The 23617-nt window shown below is 39.2% G+C and overlaps 3 protein-coding genes across 8 annotated transcripts in view; all 3 read left to right on the forward strand.

Moving 5' to 3' along the window:
* LOC118424803 (zinc finger protein 665-like) overlaps window positions 1–23617 on the forward strand; it is a 1044319-nt gene that overhangs the window by 145703 nt on the left and 874999 nt on the right. The window lies entirely within an intron of this gene.
* The window catches only part of LOC118424824 (formin-like protein 2), a 1075906-nt gene that overhangs the window by 118015 nt on the left and 934274 nt on the right, over window positions 1–23617 (forward strand). The window lies entirely within an intron of this gene.
* The window catches only part of LOC118424807 (neuromodulin-like), a 68583-nt gene that overhangs the window by 19984 nt on the left and 24982 nt on the right, over window positions 1–23617 (forward strand). The window contains exon 1 of one of the 6 annotated variants that reach the window (XM_035833597.1): window positions 8046–8110. The exons of the other annotated variants lie outside the window; for them this stretch is intronic. Coding sequence (XP_035689490.1) covers window positions 8090–8110 — 21 coding nt within the window. The 5' untranslated portion in view covers window positions 8046–8089. Of the gene's footprint in view, window positions 1–8045; window positions 8111–23617 lie in introns of those variants that run through there. 6 annotated transcript variants of the gene reach the window in all.

The raw sequence follows: 23617 nt of genomic DNA on the forward strand, positions 1-23617 counted from the left end.
ATTTCGTCATTTTAAGATTGTAAATTTCACTTGCATTAGTAGTTTGGTACTGTCCAATTAGATGTGATAAGATCCCAACATTCGAAAGTACGTACTGTCAGCAAAACTGAATGTTAGGGTTACATTATTCCCTCAAACGTCTGCTTGTAGACGAGTATCCCCATGATTGGAAGTGTTGATTACCACCCACCGTCCCTGTAAGTGTTCCTCCATGATTTACACAGCGGCTCAGTACAACAGACAGGTCTATTCATTTTCAGGGATCTTATACCATGGGCAGGGCCAATGGAAGTGTCTGTAGGTTGTAAATCCCCAGTTTTGTTTTAAGAACAATGTTCGTAACATCGAGGAGGTTAAAATCTAGCATCTTAGTCTAGTTACTTTTGTCAGTGTCACTGAAAAAAGATAGTTGATGCTATCTGAAGCGTCTGACCATTTCCAAAACCATATCCAGTTGCTTGAGTAACTGCTTTTTGGCATATCTTTTTACCTGGATGTCTAACCTTCATCTAATTTTACTGAATTGATCTATTGGGTTGCAGGGATTTTGTGTTATTGGCTGCTGAAGGCAAAAGAAATTTCAATTGTCGACAGTGTGTTTTACTTCAAGTTGTTTCTTAAGTTTTCATTTCTTGTTCCTTACAAAAGTCTTAAAAACAACATGCCACATTTATTGGAAGCATCTTGCAATATTCAAAGATACACATCTTTAAGTTTATGTTCTATTTTACAAGGTGTACGAACAATTCTGAATTTCGGGATACATTTTTCAAAATAGGCCTTGGAAGATTTACCTGAACGAAAAGGTAAATGTGTCCATTGTAGATTTTAGCCAGAAAGATGGCACTTTTCATAATACAAATTGCAAGCCGTATTTCATAGTGTTACGGAGAGTGATTCTCTTTTCAGGGGGATCATCTGAGTGAGAAACAGACCATGCAAACACAGGAATTGAAAATCTTGTGCAGAAAAATTGCGCTTTCCGTAATGACACTTTTCTAGCTGTATTTCAGAGCGTTATTGTGTGAAAGTACAGTTTAGCTGTTGATGTACTGTATGTAAATATGGAGCTATATTTTAGAGCGTTATTGTGTGAAAGTACAGTTAAGGTGTTGATGTACTGTATGTGTGGCAGTTATAAGTACTAACACTTTTCGAGCTGTATTTCAGAGCATTATTGTGCAAAAGTACAGTTTAGCTGTCGATGTAGTGTATGTATATAGCTCCAATCGCGATCTCTCCTAGGAGAATTGACAATTCTACTGGATCGTAATCTCTACTGTGACATATATATGGAGCAGCTGTATTTCCAAGCGCTATTGTATGAAAGTACAGTTTAGGTGTTGATGTACTGTATGTGTGGAGGTTATGAGCACAGGACCAACACTGAAGTCCTGCCGTTGGGTTGATTTGTGCCCGAGTTTCCACCAACTAGGTTGCCTTCTGGTCAATCATTCATCAAGGCAGTGAAGGCGGTTCCTAGTGGCAGCCAGACACAATTTGTTTTAGGCTTTGGGAAAGAGATAACGTGTTTCATGTTCCAGTCCTGAAAAAATGATTATTCTAAAGAGCGATCAACCAAACTCAGTTCAACAAATTCAATGTAAAACTAAACATACCTCCAACATCATATCACAATTAAACCGTTAACGCAGTGAAAGAGCTTCCTACTGGCAGCCAGACACAATTTATTTTAGGCTTGGGAAAAGAGAGCATGTGTTTCATGTTGCAGTCATGAATAAAAGTTTTTTAAAGGTTTTGGTTGATTAAAGTGATCAAGCAAATTCAGGTCAGTAAATTCATGTAAAACTATGCTATATCAGGACACATACATGTATACTGATTTCTTAATTAACATTGTATTATATTTTATTTTATTTTTTATTTTTGTTTTATTGAGATTCTCCATATACATATGGAGGGTATGGCGAAACAGGTGTCAAAGACGCCTTTTCAAAGCCACCATACCGTTGGCTTTGTTGTTCGGAGTTTCCATCTCCTAGGAGGACTTCCGACCAAGGATGCAAGGGGTTCCTCCTACCCCTGACTCGTGTGTCATGGCGGGTGCGTCATGCCTGAACATGCCCCTCTGGCCTGTCACCACAACAAAGGCCTGTCACTGCCACTAGCCGCAGCTATGTACTCATTTACACCTGAGTTAGGTGAGGAAAGTCGTGTAAAGTGCCTTTCCCAAGGGCACAAGATCGGTGACACGGCAAGCGGATTTGAACCCGGGACCTCTCGGGCCTGAGACCAACGCGCTCCCGATCGTGCCACGCGGTCCCACATCATATTTATACAGTTTTGCATTGTATAATCACAAGTATATTTGAGAGACTGACCATAGGGATTTCAATGTTTAGTTATAATAGTATTTTCATCGATGCTTTCTGTTCAAAGCTTTAATCTGAATGTAAACAGAACTTGTGAAAACAGAATTCCATCACTTAGATCTAAAAATTTTAAGTCCCTTGCCAGCAATCAACTAAAAAAAAAACAGTTTAGGTCAGCAGGTTTCACTACAGTCTGTCTGGTAACCCCACACACAACTTTTTTTTCTTTAGCCTAATACAAATATGCTGGAAAACCTGTTATAGTAAACGGTAGTACACATTGTACTTTCAGAAGCATGTACCATACGTAGCCTCCAAACCATATCTAAAATCCAGCTCTTTGAAACGGCCGTGAATGTGGGGCGTTCAGTTTAGGTTTCAAATGGATCGCTTGGATTTTGTGTGAGTTGTGATGTGGTCTTTCGCAAATGTGTATGATTCAAACCCCATTTAGGAGGGGTCTGCATGGGGGTTACGTATTGTGTCAATTGCGGAAAATCCTCTACACTTAAACTACGAAACACTGAATTCAATTCTAATAAAGTCAATTCTAATAAAGTCAAAGTCTGAATTCAGAAGCATCCGCAGTATATAACATTCATCCACGTATACCTATTATAGTTTTAATGAAGAGGTCCGTCAGTCAGGAATAGATACTAGTAGTATATTCTTCAATCAGTGACACTTTGGAAAGGCATAAACACATACTGTACATCCAAATTGTAGCTGTTAGAATCCAGTTCAGCACCAAGGACAGGCCGCGTGTTTAGAATTATCACAGACAGTGCGTACAGTTGTTGTTGATCTTTAGAGGTTTGTAATTATAATCAAATGACGACTCGTCTGTAGTTGTAAAGTTTTGAACTTTGTTTCAATGCAAAGAACACACTTGCCATGAATTTTCAGTTGATCTCCTTTTCAATTTTATGATTAGGCCACAACAATTCAATCTGTTGGTTCTCAGATTTTAGAGAAATGAAAAAAAAAATGCTTAAATGGTAAAACATAATGATGGCAAAGCTGAAGGGCCAGGTTTTTTTCCTTCATGCAGTTTAATTGAATAAATAGAACTCAAATTTTCCTTATTGCTCGTTGCTTTCATGATGTCTGCTTGCTACAACCAACAAATTGAATTTGTGTGGCTTTACGTTGCCTAGATGTAGAGTATGAGGGAAGATACACTCTGTATTCATATATATGATTTCAGTAACGGCGCAGACGAGATCACATGACAAAAGGTCGCCGTGGTAATGGTTAATTTACTGGTTATCGGTGGGAACATGTGATATTCAGGAGTCTGTGTTAGTCAGAGTGGGAGGATGGATGAAGAACGTCAGCCATGTGTGAAATGGCCATGTTTCACCTCGCTCTTATAGTACAGGGTGATAAGTGTGTTTTCGGGGTGTCACAGGAAGCGTAGTGGTGCTAATTCTTACCTCCATGAAAAGTGGAGGTATAGTTTTTGGTGTGTTTTTGTTTCTGGATATTTGTGGTCAGCATAACTCTATGTATAGAACCTTTGGATGTACATTTTTATTACAGTAATATTTGGTATGTGGGTAGGAGTTGGAAAGACAAAGGTCAAGGTTGATTTTGGGCCTCCTGTTTTGTGAACTTGGTACTGCAGCAGAACTTCCATTTAGTGTATATCTTCTGACCTGGGACATGCTATGGTCTTGATTTTTTTGTAGTGGCTCTGGAACTAGAAGCTGTGATTTGATTCTGGTTGTGTCGCTCACCCGACATTCATGCTACTGGAAAGGGTTGCATTCCTTGGGACAGGACGTTAACAAACCAGCCAACCACAGTAAAGATGTTGCAGTATTCTCTAGAGATAAACTAGCATTATTTGGTACTGGTACTGTGCTCCATTCAGTTCCATCCGTATCAGATGAAGCTACTATAGCATCATGTTATGCTCTGTGACTGTCAAGTATTAAAAGTAGAAGTTTTGAAGGAAGCGACTACGTGTAGGTAGCACAAAATTTGATTAAGTCATTGCTCAGGGGGAAAGTGACTTTAAATTACTGCTGTGAATCTTATGATACTCACACGGGCTGTTGGCTTATGTGGCTTATTAGGCCCACGAGCCATCAAACGTAATTCGAACAGTAAATTTACCTGATATGTTATTCAACTAACCAACTACAATGTAAACATAGCCTCTGTAATGCAGAGAAATAAGGCCACACCAATTTAATTTGTTGGTTCTCGATTTATGTTGATAAACCTGTTCCTTGCTATTGGGCTTTGTTTTCATTATGTTTTCAAGTGAAAAGTTTTTTTTTTTTTGCATTATTCTAAAATCCAAGAACCAACAAATTAAATCAAAGTGGCCTTAAGGCCACACCAGTTTAATTAGTTGATTCTCAGATGATTAAAAGTGAATATGTAGCACAAAAGCAACAGGCAGAGAGCAAGACTTGAATATGACTGTATTCACTTCATAAAACTGCACCAAGGCACAAACCTCAGGTCCTTAGGCTTTGATTTCATTAATATGTTTTTCCTGAGTTAAGCAGGAGATCCAAGAGCCAACAAGTTAAATTGGTGTGGCCTTTACTAACAGTATTTTGTTGTTTGCATGCATTGCATTGGTATTCAGTCCCATAGATACAAATACAGTAGCGTGACATATATCACGTAGTATCTGTTATTCTCAACGACTATCATGACATACAGAGGTCGGGCTTACGGACTACGAGGTAATTACGCGTCTGGCGGTCTCGCGACACAGCACGGATTTCCTCGGAGACCGTTACCACGCGCAAGCCTCGAGGGGGCGCGAATATTCATCACGGGAGAGCGACATACTGTAAATGCATTTAAGTTTGCAGGGATTTAATTTTGTGGTAGCGGGAAAAAAGGACTGTTCACGGTGGTTTTAAGTTCGCTGTAGCACCATGCACTGTACTCTCTTACTGCCATGGAAAAATGTTAACTTCGCGGTGATTTTAAGTTGGCGGTGAAGTGGCAAAACGAAAACCACGAACATAAAACCACCGCAAAAATTTCTGCATTGACAGTAGTCAGAAGGGCTTGAGGGAGAGATAGCCAAGCTCTAGGGGAGAGATGCTCATCCTCTTGGGCGTCTACTGATAACTGTATTTTTCTAGGGGAGACATTTATCATGCGCCTCAATGAAAGTCTGTTGCATGTATATGATATTGTGTGATTCTCAGGAACTGTATACTTACGCCATCTGATATATCAGGTCTATTATGTTGGATGTCAGGTTGTTTTTAAAGGCAATTCTGAAAGAAGATCACACCTTGTAATGTTGAATGTGTGCTGTGTGTATGGTGTTGTATAATTCTGAAGAACTGCATACTTGCACTATCTGATTTATTAGGTCTTTCGGCCAGTCTAAAAAGTAGATAAAAAGGAGACTAGGTATGTTATGAGTAATTCAATGTATTACATAATATGATATGGTTAAGAATGTTGATGATTGATTTATGCTAGTTGTCTGATCAACATTATATCTATAATTTGTTGTTATGTATTTTATTCAATTGTGTGACGAGGACTCCAGGAAGAATAGTTCAATGTAACTAATGGAGATTCCTAATAAACAAACAAACAAACCACATCAAAATAACATAACTAAATGGTGTATCAAATTAAATGGAGGTTGAGCATGGATCTACAAGTGTCAGTTACAGATTTTATAGAGCTTTAGCTTGAGTGACTTATTCTGAGTAGGTAGATACCGTAATGCAAGTATTTCATGGGAATTCGAAAGGAGAAAATCCATCACATATATATGCCTTGAAAAAGACTGCCTCATATACATGCATATATGTATCAGATCAAGTTCGATCAGAGATCTACAAGACTGCGATGAGTAATAGATTTTATAGAGCTTTAGTTTGAGTAACTTATTCTCCGTTCTAGGTAGATACGGTTAGTGCAAGACAGTATTTCATGGGAATTCTAAAGAAGAGAATCAATCACAGATGCCTTGAAAAAGACCACCTCATAGATGAATGTTTTTATAGTAGCCATGTCCAACCATTCCTAAATGTTGAATTCATTGGACTCGAGCAGGGATGGATATACATTTAGTACTAGTGTGATGAGTTTTAGAGTTTGAAGTTTAATCATTAAAAAGTGCCAAATTTGAACACAAGGAAGGAAAATGAACATGTGTTTCTGTGACCATATATGGGCATGAGTTTGTAGAAAATTTTCTTGTGCTGAAACAAGAAAGTAACAAGAGTGCAAAGTAGATAAAATGTTAGTGAATACTCCCTGAAACATCTGACTGTTTCCAAAATCATATCCAGTAGCTTGAGTAACTATTTAATAATCTTAGGTACTTGTAGGTAGATAGTGCATTTCATGGTTATTTCTAAAGGAAAGCACAAATGCCTTTAAAGGACTGTCACATAAATTCATGTTTTGATAGTAGCAATGTCCAACCATTGCTAAATGATGTATCAGGTAGATTTGAGCAGGGATATAAGCACTAGTGTTGTGAGTTATAGACTTTGGAGAGTTTTATCCTTACAAAGTGCCAAAGTTCCCAGACATACTCATACGGGATTTCTCATTCATTCGGATGATGTCGAGGTCAATCTAGATTAATAACAACCCTCGGTTATCCCTCTTGGACTCAACCCAATAACACAAAGGCACGGTACAGTGCGACCGCCCCTTCAGTGCACATTAATCCTGGGTGTAATGATCATATAGGGCTCTACGGGGAACGTTTGTCTGCGAGCTATTGTCTGACTGCAGTTGTAATTGAATCCTTACTGCAATGCCAGACTATTATCCGGTTATCAGACCTGACATCGCTCATCTCAGTGGACTTAAGCGCTCTGGGGGTGGGCCAGAAATGTTCGCGTTAAAGGGGAGAGAAATTCTGAGGTATCTTTTGAAACACACCTTGAAACGTCTGATGTTCTGGCGGAAAGAAATGTGTTAAATACCATTTTTTCAAAATTCTGTCATATACAATGGTTTCAATGTATCTAGAAGGAAAGATTTAGTTTTGAAACAGTCCCTTTGATTGTAACAGGACAGTAGCCTGAGTTATAACTTTTGAAACAGTCCCCTTGCTTCACTGTGCACTAACAGGGGATTTTGGAACTGTCCCTTGACTCTCCACATTGAACAGAAAACACAACAATTTTGAAACTGCCCCTTAAGAAACATGAAACATGTATATTTTGAAACTGTCCCTTAACTCTACAGTAACAGAGGATGTGTAGATTTTGAAACTGCCCCTTGATTACAGTAACAGAAGATGCAAAGATTTTGAAACTGTCCCTTAACAGTAACAGAAGACACACAGATTTTGAAACTGTCCCTGGTCTCTACAGCAACAGAAGACACACAGATTTTGAAACTGTCCCTTTACAGTAACAGAAGACCCCCAGATTTTGAAACTGTCCCCCCCCATGTAGTAACGTAACTCCACAGTTACAGGAGACACACAGATTTTGAAACTGTCCCCCATGTAGTAACATATCTCCACAGTAGGAGACACACAGATTTTGAAACTGTCCCCATGTAGTAACATATCTCCACAGTTACAGAAGACCCCCAGATTTTGAAACTGTCCCCATGTAGTAACATATCTCCACAGTAACAGAAGACACACATATTTTGAAACTGCCCCCCATGTAGTAACATATCTCCACAGTGCAATCCGCAGCGTAACAGTCCGGAGTAGGCAGTGGTTGTTCTGCTGTGCGCTACAGCTGACGACGCGGCAAAACCTTCTGTCCCATGCCGTGCTGGGGGGAATGTGTGGATGTACTTCTTCGGTAAACGCTCTTCTTGTACTGTTTTTGTCCTGTATTTGTCCTGTGTGTCGTTCGTTTTAGCTTGCTTGTTGCGTAGATGTCCCTATCCCAGGGTATGTCATGACATAGGATTTAGGGAAAACTCGTTGCCGATCTGAATGACGAGTCTTTGATGACAATTTGATGGATTGGTTTGCCAGTTAATGTCATGAAATAAGTGCTTAAACGATCACATTTAATCAGACTGCCACAAATATCGGGATTGCTATGGAAGGAATTCCATACCCAGTTGGGGGTTATGTAGGGGCTATGTATCTGATGTGGGAGTTTCTTTTCTCGCTCGGGGACTGATTGTTTTGAAAATGTGTGTCACCGTGATTCCATAGAGTTTGACAACTGTTACAGGTTCATTCCCCACATGTACATTGAAATATGTTCTTTCAAATTAGGACGACAAGGACTATGGTGATGTATATATTTGATGTGGGACTTTCTTTACTCACTAGGGTACTGATTATTTTGAAAATGTGTGTCACCGTGATTCGAGAGGGTTTGACAACAGGTTTGTTCACTGCGTACATTGAAATATGTTCTTTCAAACCAGTTTTATGAGGGAATGGTGAAGTCTGTCTGTGGTGCTGAAATACTTTCCAACATTGTAGTATGTCATATCGAAAACTTGATCCAACATAGCCACTCTAAAATACAAGCAAGGCATTCAATGTCACAACTACTTTATGCCACAGTGCCTTGGTAACTAAATGTTGCAAGACATGAAATTTAAAGGTAAAGGTACGTAAAAGAACCTGTCACATGTGTGATGGTGCGACGTGAGCGGATCAAATCATTCTGGCCAAAATGGGGTAGGGAATTTCCCGAGCAGCCTCGTTACCCCTGCTTTGCCTATTGAGTCAGTGAAGTCAAGCTTGCCTAAGCTTGATGTTTCTGACTTAGGGAGAAGAGATGCTGCTATAGTACAGTTATCGCTATGGGCCGCTCTTCATCTTCATGATGGTAACATCAGGCCCTACGAACATGATTTAGAAAAGAAGAAAAAGGTAGTCCAATGACCTTCCTTCGGCCGTAGGGGCAGTGGGCTGTTATCCACTGTGTCTAGGGCACTGCGATGGTGTTTGGAGATAACCTAGAGATGGTCCATTTATGCATAGGAATTCTGCCCTGGAAACTTGCCGATGTTATCAAAAGCGCTCATTGGCAAGAGGGTGGGACAGTGAATGGAACATACATATATGTGCTCATAGGCTATACGGTGGTACTGTGAAAGGAACGTACATTTGTAAAATATGTGCTTGATGGCTATACGGTAGGATTGTGAATGGAACGTACATATATGTGCTCCTAGGGTAGAGGGTAGGACAGTGAATGGAACATACATTTACTGTAATTTTCAACATACTTTTATGTACACTGTTTTCATGGGGGGTGTGTTCAACATCATCTTTATTTCTCACAAGAAAACACGTTTAAAAGGACACGTCTAAAATCACGAGTACAAGATGAAGGTTTAAAAATACACCTCGGACGACCCCTTATTCAGATACACAATGATCTGCAGGGCGCAAGGTTACAAAAAAAAGTAGTGGTGCTATACATCAGCCTTTCAATATTTCAATTCTATACGTCGCTTCTTAACTATTGCACAGATGTGACATTATGAACTACACATACATTGCACAAGTGATCGGGTGTTTACAGTAAGATATCATCGGCTGGAAAACAGCCCGGACGGCGACTCCCATACAGGGTTGTTCCTTGCACAGTATATTGCGTACGATGTGCAGAGGGCACAGTGACCCAACCTGCGCTTCAACTCTCTCACCTCACTGTCTTTCTTACGTACAGGGCATAAGGATTTCAGCTTTTTGACATTGTCACTGTTCACCCATCCCCTGCTACCGACCTCTATTGTAACTACAGTAGCACTATAGTCGCTATGCGAGTTTAACTCTTCCTTAAGGTGTTCATATTTGGCAAGTTTTCTATCTTCAGCAGCATGGGCATTTTGCTCAAATGGAACAGTCAGTTCGATAAGGGTTAGCTTCTGTTCGGCTGTGTTCTGAACAGTAATGTCCGGTACGAGAGATGTAGGCAGGATGTCTGGGGGTACTGTTGTGTGTGTCCCGCCCTCTATGACATCAGGGCTGAGGTCACATCGTATTGTAACTGCTGACGTCTCCAGTGTAGAATGCCAGCGCTGCAGGGTGGTTACCAGCTCCTTCAGTACACTATTGTGGCGCCAAGTGTACCTGTCCGTCAGTGCCACAGGGCAGGCATTCAGGACATGCCGAAGGGACTGGTGTCCTTTACACAACGGACACTTTGTAGACAGAAGCTTCCCCCACCGGACTAAGTTGTCCCGTGTGGGGAGCCAGTTCGCCATCCCGTTCCACGCGAACTCAAAGACACCTCGCGGGGCATTGGACAAGGAACTTCTCCAGTTTGTGTCAGATCTTTCGGCCTCCAGTAGTTCTGTCCATCTACCTTGAACCGTAAGGGTGCTACAATGTTCCTCCACTTTACAATCATATTCCTTTTGCATCCTGGCTTTGACTCTAACTTATCATTGCTTTAACTCTAACTTATCATTGCTTGTAGCCTCTTAGTACTACTGTCTGTATAGCTATTAGTTGTTATTAATTGCCATACATTGTACCCTGTGCGATTGTTGAGCAATAAATTCATTCATTCATTCATTCATTCATTGCTGATGACAAATAATATAAGAGACTTTTTCATGTGCACGTAGCCACTGTGAACATTTAGTTCCGAGAACAAGTTCAATTATTTCGTACCGTGAAAGTTTGGTACCAAGAAGACAAAGTGAACTACAGTATTTGCTCATTGACTATACGGTGGGACGGTGAGGGGAACTTACATGTGTGGTTTTTCCTGAATGGCTGATATGGTTGCCACATTGAGGGAGGGAAATTTGAATGTAGAAAATGTTTGAATGTAGAATTGCCATGAATCGTTAAAACAGGAGGACTTTCTGTTATGGCCTCACTGATGTCATTTATTTGTTCTCAGATTTTTAAAAAATAACAGAACATTTTACCTTAACAACAGAGTCTGGGGGCTGTATTGTCGTACACACAGTTTCAGATTGTAGTAAATGTACAATCATGTAATTCTGATGCAAGTTTTCAACCCAGCCTCTGTTTTCATCTTGCCTGCTAGATGAATTTTTACTTCAAGGTTTCAGGGAACCAAGAAAATAAATTTGTGGGGCCTAAGGCCATACCAATTTAATTTCTTCGTTCTCAGATTTTAAAAGAATTTTAAAAGATATGTTTAACTGAAAAAAAACAAAGCCTAAGAACAAAGTTTATGACTTGATGCACTCAGTTTTAAGTTAATACAGTCATATTCAAGTTTTCCTTCCTGCTCATTGCTTTTATGATGTCCACTTGCTATATTTTACAATCCGAGATCCCACAAATTTAATTGGTGTGGCCTAAAAGGAGAATTGAAGAGAAACAAGGATGATCATTAATTGACCTGGCCTGATGAAGAGATTCATTATTAGAAATTAGGTCCCAAATTGGCCTGTGCATACATGATAAATTCCGATACAACATCCCATGATGATTCGTTGCTTTCATTCTGGTATAAAGTTTCAAATATGTTTTATGAATGCAATATTTCATAGTTCAATAAGCTCCCACGGCTATACTCCGAAATTCGCCCTTGAACCAAAAAATCGGCGTCTGAAAAAAAATCAAATCAGCCAAAAAATCAATCCGTCAAAATTGCGCCTCACTCCTCGGAGGATTCCTGACAAATGATTCGTGTCAAAGGTCACCTTGTTACTGACCTCGTCGCTAACGAACCACCGGATAAGTGACAGCTATGACAGCCTGTCAATTACACTCCCGGGGCCAAATTAAAGATTGAAATCGTTCTCTCCCTTGACGGGAGTGTTTCGTTTTGGTTATTGATAGCCAATTTTTGGCGAAGTCCTCAAGATTTGTTGTGCAGATATCTGTCACTGTCTGTATAAGGACTTGGGTAGGCCAAAGGCCACTGTTTTTTATAACTAATAGGGGCTTCACACTGAAATCAAATTAGCAGGAATCAAGCAGAACCAACCGGAATGAAGTATTTGCAAAATTCGTGCCACATTCGGGTGGGAATTCCAAATAAACCTTACATTTTGTATATCCCCTTCACACGAGAAGGAATGAGCCAAAATGCTGTCAGAATGAAAATTCTTTTCTATTCCTGGGACTTCGTAGTGTATTCTAGAAATTCTCACTGCATTCCAGATATTCTTTACATTCTGGCAGGATTCGAAGTGGCTTGCTGTTTCGATTATTCACCAAATGAGATAAGAATGTTTCGAATACTGTTGGAATGCCGTAGAATGGGGTCATACTGCTGTTAAAATAGTTAGAATATACTTTCCAGCTTATTCTTGCTCTCAAGTGAAGGGGCCTCTATATTACTCAATAATAAAGAAAAAGTAAGGAACTAGAAAGGCAACATTTTTGAAAAAAATGCAGGATGTGGGCGAAGGGAAAAGAAAGGAAAAATCGCAAGAAAAGAAACAACTAGAATGACAACATTTTCGCGAAAATGCAGCAAGTCTTTCCCGTGGCCTTTTTTGAAGTTTAAGTCAAACTATCTTACACACAATAGTAATTGCCATTAGGTGCCCCGTATTCTCGGTTCACCCCTATTCTCGGCCTTTACCTGACGTCACGGGTTGTGCTGTGTAGCAATTATAAAGCTGAAATTCATGATCAGGTTCAGGTCCGGTACCGTACCGTAGCCTCCATTCCAAATTTGACTTAACGCCGCAGGCGACAGACATCGACGATACAGTATTTGGCTGCCGGTATGGTCCGAGGTGTTGACGAGCCCCCCTCCCCACATGGACCGTCCGACCGTTTAAACGCCGTCTTTTGAGGGCAGTTAAAAAATAAATAAAAAGGCGTGTAAACTGAACGATGCTCTGTTTGCAAGATAAAATTGTTGTAAATATCAAAAAAGAAAAAAAAAGGACAACTAAAAGAAAGTTGTTCCCGCCCGGAATCGAACCAGGGTTGACCTAGCGAAAAAAACGCAAATGTAGCTGGTGCTTTAGCCATTCGGCCAAGCTTGCCGTAACGTTATTGCCGGCATTTTAACAGGTACGTGTATACAAATGCAATGCGTAGCTTGAACACGTCCGTTCACTGATTAATTTGTAAGATTCCAAGGTCCCATTTTCTGAAGATAATGTTTTTCTGTGCAAATTTATCAATCTTGTTCATTCCGTGGCGGGCAACTTCTTCCTTGAGCGCCTGTTTGGTCGAATGCATGGCCGATTTACTGCCGCGTCTCAGCTGCTATTATAAAACTGGATGCCGAATGACATTTTGTGTTCTCTGCGTTGATAGGTCCAGCTCTGACGTACACCCGAGACAGTCTGAATTTAGGCCAATCAAAAAGCTGGGAACGCGGAGTATTTGCTAACAGCTTCCATTTTTCTGAGTTTTGATTGGCTATTATCAAAATGGATGCCGATTGTGTCCTGCGCGTTGATAGGTTCACCTCTGACGTACAACCGAGAAAGTGCGACTTTAGGCCAATCAAAAAGCTTGAAACATGGAGTACATGGAGGCTTCCATTTGTTTCTGATTTCCGGTGAAATACTTGTAAGAAAACTATATGTGTGGCTTCGCCCACATAATGATATATAAAGTAGTAGTGAGTCAATTCTGGGTTATACAAAATGTATATCAGAATGAAGACTCATCTGTGTTAGCAGAATCCACAGTTATAAAGTTTGACTGATAATATTTGGCTGTACAGATGTGTCCCCACGTGAACTTGGAGGTCTGTTTCACTTTCTCCTCTGAAGTTATTCAAGGGCATTTGTTCATTGAAGATATGTAACCAATCTAACATGTCTGTAGCCAGTGTACCGTGCGTAATTAGTAATTTGGTGTGCTGTGCTGATGCTCTGCTTTTATCCTATTTGTTGGAAATGAGTTCAGCACTAAGGACAGGTCTTCTTTTTACATTTGGATTGTTTCTTTTTTGGTAATTGTTTTTTTTGGGGGAAAAAATAAGCAAGTAGAGGTCAAACCAGTTTGCTGCCAGACTAGCTATCTTAGCAGGGATAATGTTTGTGAATTTTGTTAAGCCATGGATTTTGTTGTTAATTTGCCACTTGTTGGACCGCAGGTTGTTTTTTTAAGTATTCAAACTGGAAGTGAATGCAGGCATATTCAAGTTTTCCTTCCTTTCATGATGTTCTCCTGCTAGATTTTCTCCTATAAATGTATAATGCTAAAGAGTTGATGAAGTAAGATAGTTTGGCCTTACAGAATACTTGTACCAAAGTAAGCAATATTGTTTTTGATTTTATCAACAGAGTTTTGATAGTACTTCATTGGTTTTATTGCAATACCAATATGTGTGTTTTAAGACATTCTAATATCAGTTCTGATGGACAGAGCAGTATGACCCCTAAGCAGTAGTTTTGTAGGCATTAGTGATCGCCAATATTTAGGCTCTGATGTTCTGTTGTAGCCATATGTAAGGTTGTAAATCTACTGCTTGTTTTCCCTTTGCAGGCTACTCAAAGGATACGTTTCCTTCAAATTTTATAGTAGTTTTTCTACAGGCCATATTTCTTCTGCCTCCCATTCTGTATTTCTTGTTGTAGAAGCTGCTACAGTGGTACATGATATAAGTGCACACTGTTATAATGTCTGTCTAGAACCAGTTCAGCACCAAGGACAGGCTATGTTGTTAGAACTGTTATAGACAAGATAAAATCAGCTTACGGCAGAGTTCTTGTAACCATTATTGATAGCCAATATCTGGGTTTTGCTGCATGTGCTGAGTTGTTCCTTCAGGCCACACCAATTCATTTTAATGCTTCTCTGATTTTTTTAGTGAAAATATATCCAGCAGACATCATAAATGCAACAAGCAGGGAGGAAAAACTTGAATATGACTATATTCACTTTATAAAACTGAGTGAATCAAGCCACATTCCTAGCCCTCGGGCTTTGTTTTCATTGTGTTTTTCCAGTTAAGCATATCTTTTAAAATTCTTTTAAAATCCGAGAACCAACAAATTAAATTGGTATAGCCTTAGGAACAGTTGTAAGTCTATGGCATGTTTTGACCTTGAAGGTGAACATCACCTCTCACAGGGCTCGAAATTCATTTTTGGGATTAGGTGCACTGGTGCACCCAGCTTAAATAATTGGGTGCACCAAAACATTTTTGGGTGCACCACTTAAATTTAAGTAGAATGTAAAAAAAACCTAGTAACGAAACTTAGTTACAAGCTATCAAATTCTTAAACAAGTAACACGACAGACATTTTTATTATCTTTCTAACACTTAGATGTCAAGAATATGATGTATACTAGTATACTTGATATCTTTCCATACATAAACCTAAGAAAATATTTGGGTGCACCCAGTGCACCCACTGAAAAAAATTGGGTGCACAGCTCCAATTTTGGGTGCACCTGGGTGCACATGCACCCAGTATTTCGTGCCCTGCCTCTCATAATTTCACCGAGTGCCTTTTAAAATACTCCCTCACCCACTCACTTAAGCTCCGGAGAGGAGCGGAGCAGATGGTTCTCCATGTAGGTCTGATACTGCATCAGGAAAAAAATTGTTATAGAGGCCTTTTCAAGATTGTCTTGTCTACATTCTTAAAATACTGGTTATACCAGCTTATTAGGAAATAGAAGATGCTCTGCTGGTTCAAGTTCTGAATGCACATGTTGTAAAATCCGGTGGAAACTGGTTCAGCACCAAGGACAGGTGGTACCTGAAGCCATGCGGATTTGAATCCTTACAGACAAAAAAACAGTATCCGCTTTCCAAGCAGTGATTTTGTAGACATGTTTATGATAGTCTGATATTTAGGCTTCCCTTGTTAAATGTAACCATGGGTGCAGTTGTAACTCTTACTGTGTTTGCCCTTCAAGGCCACCCATAATCCATGATGGGTTGTTTTATTGACAGAACAGTACCAGCCTTGTAATTTTTCAGACATCGTTGATGGTGCATATTTGGGCTCCACTGCATAAATCTAGCCATGGGTGCAATTTTGTAATCTGTGGCATATTTTGCAATTAAAGGATACCTATGGGAGCTCTTCCTTTCAAAATTTACAGTGGCATTTCTACAGGCAGTACCTCTCATGCCCCTTTTGATATATTTCTTGTCATAGAAGGTGCTAAAAGTGTTCAAGATATCAGAAAACGCTTATAATGTGGGATGATAACGAGTTCAGCACCAAGGACAGGTAGCACCATAATCCATGATGGTTTGATAAATGTTTTATTGACAGAACAGTTTCAGCCTTGTGATTTTTCAGACATTGTTGATGGTGCATACTTGGCCTCCACTGCTTACATGTAGCCACAGGTACAATTTTTACTCTATGACATGGCTTGCCCTTAATATTCCCCAATGAGCCCTCTTTCCTTCAAAATTTACAATGGCTTTTCAACAAGCAGTACCTCTTGTGACCCTTGTGCTGTATTTCTTGTCATGGAAGGTGCTACAATTATTCATGATATAAGAAATCAATTATAATTTGTGATAAAAACAAATTCATCACCAAGGACAGGCGACATCCGATATGAGTCCATGATCATTTGATACTATAAGCAGTGATGTTGTTAACAATATTCATTCATAGTCAATATTTGGGCTTTCCTACTTAGACATAACCAATGGTAAAGTCGTAACTCAGCGTACTCTGACCTTCGGGGTGGCACTTGGGATTGCCTTCTATTGAAATTTACAGTGCCATTTCCACATACTGTCCTTCTTGTGCCATATTTCTTGTAGTAATGGTATACCTGTCATGCAGATACAGGATAGGAGGTACTATAATGGTTCAAGATATAATAAAATACTTACAGTGTGTGGTGGAAACGTGTTCAGCACCAAGGACAGGCTTCACCAGAATCCTTGCTACTTTGAATTATTTTAGAAGAAACAGTATCGGCTTTAGGCCATACCAATTCAATTTGTTGGTTCTCAGATTTTAAAAGAATTTTAAAAGATACGCTTAATTGGAAAAACATGATGAAAACAAAGCCTGCGGACCAAGTTTATAACTTGACGTTCTCAGTTTTAGAAAGTGAATACAGTCTTATTCAGGTTTTCCACCCTTTCTGTTGCATTTATGATGTCTGTTTGCTATATTTGTGCTTTACAAAATCCATGAACCATCAAATCAAATTGTTGTGGTTTTATATGGTGTGGTGGAAACATGTTCAGCACCAAGGACAGGTATTTCTGAATCCATGATAATCTGCTAGAACAGTATAGAATAGAACCTGCTTTAGGCTATACCAGTTTGATTTGTTGGTTCACGGATTTGTTAAAGTAAAAAAAAAACATATCAATCGCACATCATGAAAGCAAGACAGGGAGAAAAACTTGAATATGACTGTATTCCCTCCATAAAACTGAGTGCATCGAGGCTTAAACCTGGTCCACAGGCTTTGTTTTCCAGCTAAGCATATTTTTTAAGATCAAAGAACCTAGAAATTCAATTGGTATGGTCTAATAGTTATACCTGCTATGTAGATACAGAATAGGAGGTGCTATAATGGTTCAAGATATAATAAAACACTTGTAATGTGTAGTGAAAACATGTTCAGCACCAAGGATAGGTCTCATCTGAATCTATGCTACTTTTAATTCTTTTAGTTTTAGTTTTAAGCATTATCCTTAGACAGTGACTTTATAATGGTTATACCTGATATATAGATACAAGATAGGAGGTGCTATAATCATCTAAGATATGATACAACGCTTATAATATGTGGTGGAAACATGTTCAGCACCAAGGACAGGTCTCATCTCAATCCATAATAATCTAATACAGGGCTCGAAATACTGGGTTTTTGTGCACCCAGGTGCACCCAAAATTGGAGCTGTGCACGCAATTTTTTTCTGTGGGTGCACAGGGTGCACCCAAATATTTTGATAGGCTTATGTATGTTAAGATGTCAGTATACTAAGTAAACACCATATTCTTGACATCTGTGAGTTAGAAAGATAATAAAATGACTGTCATAGTACTTCCGATTTCTGAAGATACTAATAACTAATTATAATAAGTAGTTATAAGTAGCAATTGTTATTCTGATATTCTACTTTATTTTATGTGGTGCACCCAAAAAAATTTTGGTCACCCAATTTTCTAGTTTGGGTGCACCAGTGCACCTATTCCCAAAAATGAATTTCGAGCCCTGTAATAGAACAGTACCAGCTTCAGGCAGTGATTTTGTAGTTAATATTGATGTCAGCTATTTGAGCTTTGCTGCTCAGATGTAGCTGGAAGTGTAGCGATAAATCTTCTCCGTGTTTTGCCCGGGAAGGTTGTGCAGTAATCAATGGTGCCTCTCTCTTAGGTACAATGTGTATCAAAATTTACGATGGCACTTTTACATCCAGTATCTCTAGTTCTGCCTTGTATTTCAAGCTGTCCGTGCAAGTTCAAGGTCTTCATTTATCTAGAGTTGTAATCACATCTATTGGAAGGAATTCAGCACCAGGGACAGGGCGCGTTGTTGCGTCTCTGTCCTGTTGTTTAGTTCTTTCTCATCATTATTAGAATTCATTTAGACATAATAACATTAGCTTGAAGTATAATTTTGATAGCATCTCTGACTTGACTGCTCACAAAATGTAGTTACAAGTGCAGTTGTAACTCTATGTGAGGTCTATATATGGCAGGGTGCGTAGTCTAGTCGTTAGCGACCCTGCCTATGGATAAAGAAGCCGTGAGTTTGATTCCAGGCTGTGTCTGTCGTTCTGCCTTGTATTTCAAGCTGTCTGTGCGAGTTTAAGGTCTTCATTAGTCTAAAGTTGTAATCAAATCTACTAGAAGTACATAAGCACCAGGGACAGGGCACGTTGTTGCATCTATGTCATGTTGTTTAGTTCTTTCTCATCATTATTAGAATTCATTTAGACATAATAACATTAGCTTGAAGTATAATTTTGTTAGCATATCTGACTTGACTGCTCACAAAATGTAGTTACAAGTGCAGTTGTAACTCTATGTGAGGTCTATATATGGCAGGGTGCGTAGTTTAGTCGTTAGCGACCCTGCCTATGGATCAAGAAGTCGTGAGTTTGATTCCAGGCTGTGTCTCTAGTTCTGCCTTGTATTTCAAGTTGGCTGGGAGAGTTCAAGATCTTCATTTATCTGAAAGTTGTAATCAAATCTACTGGAAGTTATTCAGCACTAGGGACAGGGCGCGCTGTTGCATCTATGTCATGTTGTTTAGTTCTTTACCATCATTATTAGAATTCATTTAGACATAATAACATCAGCTTTAAGCATGATTTTGTTAGCATCTCTGACTTGACTGTTCAAAATGTAGTTACAAGTGCAGTTGTAACTCTATATTATGTATATATATGTGGTAGCACACATAGTCTAGTCGTTAGCAACCCTGACTATGGCTTAAGCCGTGAGTTTTAATCTCGGCTGTGTCCTTCACCCAACATGCATGCTGTCGGAAAGTGTTGAAGTCCTAAGGACGGGACGTTAAGCTGTGGTCCACTGTTCATTGTGTGTTCAAGAGAGCTAAGGGGATTTCCGCGGTACAATGAACCTTTAAATACTGTACATAGCGTCTGTCTTCTCTGTCACAAGCAGTAGAAGACTAGGTCTTCAGTCAGCTAAAACTGGATCAAGATCACTTTCCTTTTCACTTTAGTGTTCATCTTAGTTGTCAGAAAAGAGCTAGGGGAATTTCCCCTGTATAATGAACCTGTAAATACTGTACACAGCATCTGTCGTCTCTGTCACATGCAATTGAGGAGTAGCTATAAGCTTAACTGGATCAAGACTTTTGTGCTTGTTGAAAAAGAGCTAGTGGGATATAACGTTAGTTCACCTTTATCCACCTTTAACCTATATCCGTTGTGTTGCTAAACAGGGTATCCAGGGATATAAAGTCGATGGACAGTAGTTTCAAATTGTGATATTTTCTAGATATTGCAGTTTGAAACCACCATCTGTCGACTTGATATCCCTAAATACATTGTTCTGAAAAAGACCGGATAAAGGTTACCCCTCGGATAAAGGTGAACTAGCGTTACAGGTACAATGAACTTGTGGATACTGTGTGTAGCGTTTGTCCTCACTGTCACAAGCAGTGGAAGAGTAGCTCTTCTGTGAGATAAATTTGATCAATACCAAGAAAAAGAGCTTGTGAATATTCTTCGGTACAATGAACCTGTAAATACTGCACATAGCGTCTGTCTTCTATGTCATGACCAGTGGAAGACTAGCTCTTCTGTGAGTTAAAATTGATCAATACCACTTTGCTGTGTTGAAAAAGGGTTAGTGGGACATACAGGTACAATGAACTTGTAGATACTGTGTGTAGCGTTTGTCCTCACAGTCACAACTAATGGAAGAGTAGCTCTTCTGTGAGATAAAACTGTTCATCATACTTGTCAGAAAGAGCTAGGGGAATTTTCCCTACACAATGAACCTGTAAGTAGTGTTCGTAGTGTCTGTCTTCTCTGTCACAACCAGTGGAAGAGTTCTAGCTCTTCTGTGAGATGAATGTGATCAAGATTATCACTTAACTGTTTGTCATACTTGTCAGAAAGAGCTAGGGGAATTTTCCCTGCACAATGAACGTGTAAATACTGTACATTATAGTTACTGTTGAAAGTTCTCTCTGTCATGACAAGTGGAAGAGTGCTGGCTCTTCTGTGAGATAAACTTGATCAAGACCACGTTCACTATCACATGCCCTGCCTCCTGACTCTGTAATCAGTGAAAGCTCGTTGTGAGGTATGACTAATGAAGCGCAGAGGGAATCCATCCCCTGCGAGCGAAGAGTGAAGCATGTTGTCATGGTAACAGAGACGGGGGCGTAAAACACAGTCTTGATTAGCTGCCAGTAGCGCAGAAATTCACGCCTGCAACATGTGACACTCGTGGGATGTAAGTTCACTGTCAAGGGCATTGCTGCCAGTTTTTTAAAGGTGAAATGTGATAGAACCCTCGAAAGGGTGAATGTCCTCAGATATAAGGTCAAGGTCAAAGGCATTGTTACCAGTTCTCTAAAGGTAAACTATCATATGATGCCAGTCAGATGTTTTGAGCAAAAGCAAGATAATTTAGAAATGTTAGCCTCCACAGGGTTAAACAAGTTTTCTAAAATTCACTTGTCCTTTAGGGCAAGTACAAGCAAAATTTACTTGCCCGAACCAGCTTTCTGCTTGCCCCAAAATTCAAGTAACATTTTTCACTATGTATTTTGATGTGCAGCAATGGAATTCTTTTATTATTGGCTCTATTTTTCTGTGTTGACCAATGCTTGATGCGGTAACTGTGATAAGCAACAAGTATATAAAAATCTCATGGAAAAATCTTACTTGCCCGATCGGACAAGTGGGGAAGGACATTCACTTGCCCGGTGGACACTTTTACTTGCCCGGGACAATAGGGCTAGTGGACTTGTCCAACCCTGCCCCAGGGAGTGAATCTCCTCAGATATAAGGTCAAAGGCAAAGGCATTGTTACCAGTTTTATCTAAAGGTAAAATATGATATACCCGGCCAGTCACATGTTTTGAGCAAAAAGGATAATTTAGAAATGTTAGCTCCAAGCGAGTGAATCTCCTCAGATATAAGGTCACAGTCAAAGGCATTACTACCATTTTTTAAGGTAAAAGGTGATATGATGACAGTCAGATGTATTAAGACAAAGACAAGAAAGTTCAGAAATGTGAGCCTTTGAAGTTTGAATCTAATGGATGATAGGTCACAGTCAAAGGCATTGCTGCCAGCTTTAAAAGGTAAAATGTGACACAATCTCAACAGAATTGTCTATGAACAAATAATAAAAATTGTCAAAGTCTTGGTCTATGAGGTATGGATCTCGTGAATATAAGGTTACAGGTTACAGTCAAAGGCATTGCTGCCAGTTTTCTAAAGATAACATTTCTGGAACAACAGAAACAACCTTTTGCTGACATTTTGGCAAATTAAATCCAACTGACTGGAGATGAGCCTTATTGATGAGTCACTATGTGACCTAACATAATTATGATTTCCCCATAGATACTGCTTACTAGATACTTGGGTACTTTGGGACCAGGTCTTAAACTTAATTATACTATACCATTAGACTTGCCATGTAGTATCGTGTGTTGTAGGGTTAAAACACTTGCTCATATTAACTCAAAATAAATATCCAATGCCCAATGGTTGGATCTTGATTTATTATTGTTCACAACATGTTATATTTGACGTTACTTTCTGTAATGTTTTCATGTTTTGGTGTCTTGTTTGTTTCTTGTGGTCATATCAAATAAAATGAAGGAAGGGAGTGTGTGGAGTATTGGAGCAGGAAAGTGTAGTGATGACACGACGAAGAAGAAGATCAAATCAAATCAAGAGACGTTAAATAAATATTCATACGTTCATTTATTCATTTACATTCATTCATTCATTAATTCATTTTCATTCGTTCGTTCATTCATTCTTTCTTTCTTAGTATCCAAATAGAAAGATGTGATACCCATGTCTTTAGCAAACCAACCTTACATCCCATAATGGATGGATAAAGCAAACATTTGGATAACATCCAAGTACATCAGTACTTCCCTGTACTTAATGATTTTCCCATTGAGAAAGTCAGCAAAGATCTATGTGTGTGTTTCTCATCCAGTATAACAGCTTATTGATGCAAAACGTCAGACTTACAGTTACATGGCTGGCTGTGTTACGTTTAACGACGTGTTACACCTGCGACCAGTATATCTCACACCTAGCAGTGTCTCAAGCTGTCAGACCAAGGTGCTGTTACTATATTTCATGGCAGGTTCTTTCTTAGAACAAGTTTTTTTAATGGAAGGAAACAATTATCTATGATTCATCTAGACAAAGTTCTGAATATAAGTATTAGATTTCAAACATGATGTCCATCTTTCTTGTCCACAATCAAGTTACTTTGTGTTAAATTGCAGCCATATAACGCTAGCTCACCTTTATCCGCGGGGTAACCTATATCCGTTGCTGTCAGAAATGGGAGTTTAGGGATATTAAGTTGATGGACAAGAGTTTCAAAATACAATATTTTGAACATATTGCAACTTGAAACCACTGCCGTCCAGTTGATATCCCTTAATACCGTGTTGGTAAACACAACGGATATAGGTTACCCTGCGGATAAAGGTGAACCTATGTTAAAAGTACAAGTTTGTCAATTGTCTTTTCTGAACATAACACTGGTAACTTTATCTTTGGGAAATAACATTATTGGGCCTTTTGTTTCATCTTGGTGCTTGATTTTCATGTCAATTGAAAGAGACAAGAGAGTGATGTTGTTTATATAAAGTTCAGTACCAAGGACAGAGAAGCCTTTTAGATCTGGTAGTACACTTGTACATCTATTCAGTAAGTTAAGTAGAGTTTTTCAACTAGAGAATAGGTAAGCCTTTTACATTGTGGTACTTTTATTTACCTGTGTTAGCATGTTAAGTAGTGTTT

This window comes from Branchiostoma floridae, chromosome 10, assembly GCF_000003815.2.
Source record: "Branchiostoma floridae strain S238N-H82 chromosome 10, Bfl_VNyyK, whole genome shotgun sequence".
Lineage (NCBI taxonomy): Eukaryota > Metazoa > Chordata > Leptocardii > Amphioxiformes > Branchiostomatidae > Branchiostoma > Branchiostoma floridae.